Source organism: Trypanosoma conorhini (genome assembly GCF_003719485.1).
Source record: "Trypanosoma conorhini strain 025E chromosome Unknown Tco_14.4_contig_01060, whole genome shotgun sequence".
Classification (NCBI taxonomy): domain Eukaryota; phylum Euglenozoa; class Kinetoplastea; order Trypanosomatida; family Trypanosomatidae; genus Trypanosoma; species Trypanosoma conorhini.
Window position 1 is genome coordinate 1 of NW_021705154.1, and position 4,157 is coordinate 4,157.

The following is a 4,157-nucleotide window of genomic DNA, read 5'->3' on the forward strand; positions in this document are numbered from 1 at the left end:
AACAAGGAGAGTGAGCTGTGTGCTGCGGGGGGGGGGGGGGAGGGCGGTGGCGCAGAACTATTAGATTTCTCCACACACGCGGAAGCACTCACACGCTCACGCAAACCTCCTCCTCCCACTCCTTTTTGACTACATATATATATATATGTTGTTTTTTTTCTGTTTTCTTTTGTTCTCTGTTTTTTTTCCCCCCTCTGCCCGCTTTATGTGTGCCATGAGCACCGTTGATTGCTTTCCCTTCGCCCTTCCTTTTTATTTCTATATTTCTCTTTTTTTTTCTTTGAAATGCTCTTTGCTTCCTACCTCGTCTCTTCTTTTTCTTACTGCGCCGCATCTTCTGCTTCCTCCCGCGGCACGTGTGGCACCGCCCAGCTTCTTCCCCCCCCCTCCTGTCAAAGGGTAGGCGATGCCGCTGCCCGCCGTGGATGTCAACTTTCTCCTGGGCGTGGCGCGGCGCATGCAGGAGCGCCGGCTGCACGTGTACGTGCCCGGCACCCACCGCTCCGCCGTCGCCATCGTCCTGCGCTTCGGTGAGGCGGAGCAGCAGCGCGCCGCCCACCGGTTGCTCTCCTGCCGCGACGCCGGCCTCTCCTCCGTGCAGCTGCTGCAGCCCCTCGCAGGCGCCGCCACTGCCGCGCTGCCCTCCTCACTGCGGGTGCTGTTTGTCCGCCGGGCCGATTTGGCGGCCGACCGGTGGAGTGGAAGCGTGACGTTCCCCGGCGGCCGACGCGACGCGGGCGACGCGAATGACAGGCGCGCCGTCGAGCGTGAGGTGGACCAAATGCTTGGGATTCCGCTGCAGTCGAGGGACTTCGTTTGCCTGGGCCGTCTGCGCGACTACGCCATCCGCAGCCGCCACATTCAGGCGGCGGGGGCGGTGCAGTCCCGGTTTGTCTTTCTGCACACCGGGGAGCTGGCGCCCACGCTGCGCTTCTCCCGCCACGAGGTGGAGGCGGTGCAGTGGGTCCCCCTCACCGCCTTCACCGCGGAGCACGTCGACTGGGGCTCTGTCTGCCACCCCATATGCTGCTTTGTGCACGCGTCCAACGCCGACTCGAGGCTCCTGCTGGCGGAGGCCTTCGCGCACGCCTACCTGGCCTTCCCAAGCGTGCAGCTTCCCGGACAGTGGCGTCTGTGGGGGCTGGCGCTGCGGTCCGCAAGCGAGCTTCTCTCGCTGGATGACAGGGCACCCATCGACTGGCCACTGGTGTCGTCCAACAACCCGTGGCTGCAGCACCTCATTATCGACGCGTTCCACGGCTACTGCGAGGTGCGCTACGCCTACCACCGCCTGCGAGCCCGGCTGCGGTGCACGGACCCGGCAGCGTTAACACGGCACATGATTCTTCCACCCACCGCTGACGCCATCATGTGGGGAGTTCCAGACCGCGTGGTAACACGTCACGTGTTGTTTCTTTCGCTCGACGTGGCACTGCTGCTTCTTGCCATTTACTGCGTAGCGGGCGTCATTTTCACCGCGTCCGTCGCCTGCCGCACGGCGCTTGGCTGGATGGACGCCGATGGAGACAAGCGGCGGCTGCGTGCCTACTACGCAGCCAACGTCTCCTCCCTTGTGGAGAGTGCGCCGCCGCCGCGGGGCGGGGATGCGGGAGAGGGAGCCGCGGCGATGACTGCGGGGGACGGCGACTTCGCGGCGGCGGCGGCGGCAACGGGCGATGGTGCGACTGAAATCGCCGCGGTGAGTTCTGGCGCTGGCGACAGCCCGCCCCTCCCTTCGCTGCCGAACACGGACGAGTGGGAGGCGCTCCGGTCCACTGTGAGGCGATGGGCCGGCGAGGGCAACGTCACCCCCGCCGTGCACGAAGCCCCTGCCGGAGGCGAGAAGGAATGATGGGGGCGTTGACGACGCTGACAGGACCGGCGCCGCGGTCAGCGTTGTGGGAGGTGGGTGACTGTCTTCTTTCTTTCTGCTACAAGGGACAAAGCGAGGCGAAGGGAGGGGCTTGTCGCCGCCCCAGCCCCGCTGGCGAAACCAACCCACAGGTGATTTTGCCAGGCTTTTTCTTCACAGCGACGTGTTTCCTGCCGGGTCTCGACTCGCTGCGTCCACCACGCTTGTTCTCTCGTTTGCTGCGCATGTGTTTGTGTGTTTGTGGGTCTGCATCTGTAGGGGTATGCGTGTCGTATTGGCGGAAGGCAACGAGGGATTAGTACAAGCTTCTAGTCGTACTGCAGTGTGGGGGACGGGGTAGTAAGTAATGCTGGAGGCTCTTTTCGCGCTGCTGCTGTTTCTGCTGCTGTGCTACCTCGGCATCCTCTTCGGACGCCTAGTGTTCGTGTACACCATTGAGCGACGCACCACGCAGTTTTGTTTTGTCGTCGTGTTTGCCCTTTCGACGCTCATTTTCAGCCTTGCGCTGCTGGGTGCCTCAAAGCTCGGGGGCCTCATCTTCTCCGCGCGCTTCAGCACCCGCGCCCTCCGCCTCGCCCTTGTGGCCGACCTCGTCGCCGTCGCGGTGCTGTGTCCGCTCTGCATCGCCCGGCTGCTGCTGCACGGCCTGCATTTTCGTCGCTGCTACGCGCTGCTGATCGGCGGCAGCCTACTTTTGCTCTTTCTCAGGGCCTGGGCGCTCCCGCTTGCGTGGCTCCAGCGCCTCTCCGGCCCCTGCCTCTCGTGGGCGGCGGCGGCGGCGCTATGGGACGCCGCCGCCGCGGTGGTTGCGGTGCTCGGCGTCCTCGCGGTGGCGGCCCTCTCCGGCTACGCCGCCGTTACGACGCCCGCCGCGTTCCTGCGGCCGTTTGTGGTGAAGGACAGCGGGGAGCGGGCGCGGGTGGCGCTGGGCGTGCTGGCAAAGCGGCAGCGTCACCTGCTCTCGCTGTGGGTGGCGAAGCAGCGGCAGATCGCGGAGGTGCGGCGTGGGGCGCCGGCGGCGTCGCCCGGCGCTGACACGGGGGCGCGGGTGTGGCGTTGGGTGGCAAAGTCGCTCCGCTCCACCGTCCGCGGGGGGGCGCGGGGCGAGAAGGGCGACGACGACGTTGCCCGACTGACGGCGGAGAAGGACGGCATCCAGGCGGTCAGCACGGCGGTTTTCCTGCAGATGAGTGAGATCGGCTCGCTGGTGCGCTCGGCGGAGAGTGGGGCGACGTGGCGCGGGCTGGTCGACGCGCTGCTGGGCCTCCTGCTGCTCCTGCACGCCTGCCTGAAGCTCCTCTTCACCGCCATCAGCCTGCTGCGGTGGTTTTTCTTCTCCGACGCGCCGGCGCCGCCGGTGCCGGAGGACGCGGCCACCCGCGTGGTGCGGTTTCTGGAGACCTACGGCCTCGCGACCTCGCAGGGCGGTGAGGGGGAGCAGCGCATCGTGTGGGTGTCACTTTCCCTCAACGCATGGATGATTGTGACCTCGATCCGCGGCCTGCTCTTGACCGTCTTCCGGCTGGTGACGACGTACACAACGTTTCTTAGCGTGGACACGACCGTGCTCGGGCTGACGGTGGGCATGGGCGCATATTTTGTCGGGCAGCTGCTGCTCCTGCGCCTGTCCCCGCGGCTGGAGGGTGCCAGCGTGCTCTCCACCGTGCTCGCGGAGCAGCTGCCACGGAGCGACATGTATTGCCACCTCAACGACCTCGTCTTTGTCCTCACAAGCGTTTGCACGCTGCTGGCGCAGCAATGCATGGTGCCGCCGCAAACAGCCACGCTGCACTCCCTCGCGGAGTAGATGCCCGCAGCAAACGAGGCCAGCAGGAGTTGCTGCGTCTATGCCTTTCAAGCTTCTGCGCTGAGAAGAATCGGGGCCTCCGGCACGCCCAATTCGTCCGTGTGTGTGCGCGTGTGTGGCGGGAGGGAAGCGGCACTTGGGACCCGCTGCGGTGTGCCGTTTGCCGCTCCGGGCTATCGTGAGGGCACATGCGGAGGAGCGTACACAAAACCCTCTTCTGCCGTTGCTTCTGCTTTTCTTCCCTAGCGGGACGGCAATGCCTCGGCTATTTACTATTTCCCTGTTTCTGTGTGTTGGCTGAATGCACCCATTGCGCGGGCCGCTGATGTGTGTGTCTGTGTGTTTGTCCCTCCCACGCACTCTTTCTTTCTCTCCGCCCCTCGCTAGACTCTGTGCGTGTGCTTGTGCCTGTGCGAGGAGTGGCGATGGCTGGCCGTGCGCTGTTGGTGTGCGCCCTCTGCGCGCTGTGTTGCGCCG

General features: G+C 65.1%; 2 protein-coding genes across 2 annotated transcripts, besides 1 other annotated feature; both read left to right on the forward strand.

The window, feature by feature from the left end:
- Positions 1-26: 26 nt before the first annotated feature.
- Positions 27-50: a microsatellite.
- A 356-nt stretch (positions 51-406) lies between these two features.
- Positions 407-1,852, forward strand: Tco025E_09310 (putative NUDIX family hydrolase; the record flags this gene model as incomplete). Its single annotated transcript, XM_029376130.1, has 1 exon — positions 407-1,852. The coding sequence occupies one exon, from the start codon at positions 407-409 to the stop codon at positions 1,850-1,852; it is 1,446 nt and encodes a 481-aa protein (XP_029223756.1).
- A 367-nt stretch (positions 1,853-2,219) lies between these two features.
- Positions 2,220-3,680, forward strand: Tco025E_09311 (putative Golgi pH regulator C; the record flags this gene model as incomplete). Its single annotated transcript, XM_029376131.1, has 1 exon — positions 2,220-3,680. The coding sequence occupies one exon, from the start codon at positions 2,220-2,222 to the stop codon at positions 3,678-3,680; it is 1,461 nt and encodes a 486-aa protein (XP_029223757.1).
- Positions 3,681-4,157: the final 477 nt, after the last annotated feature.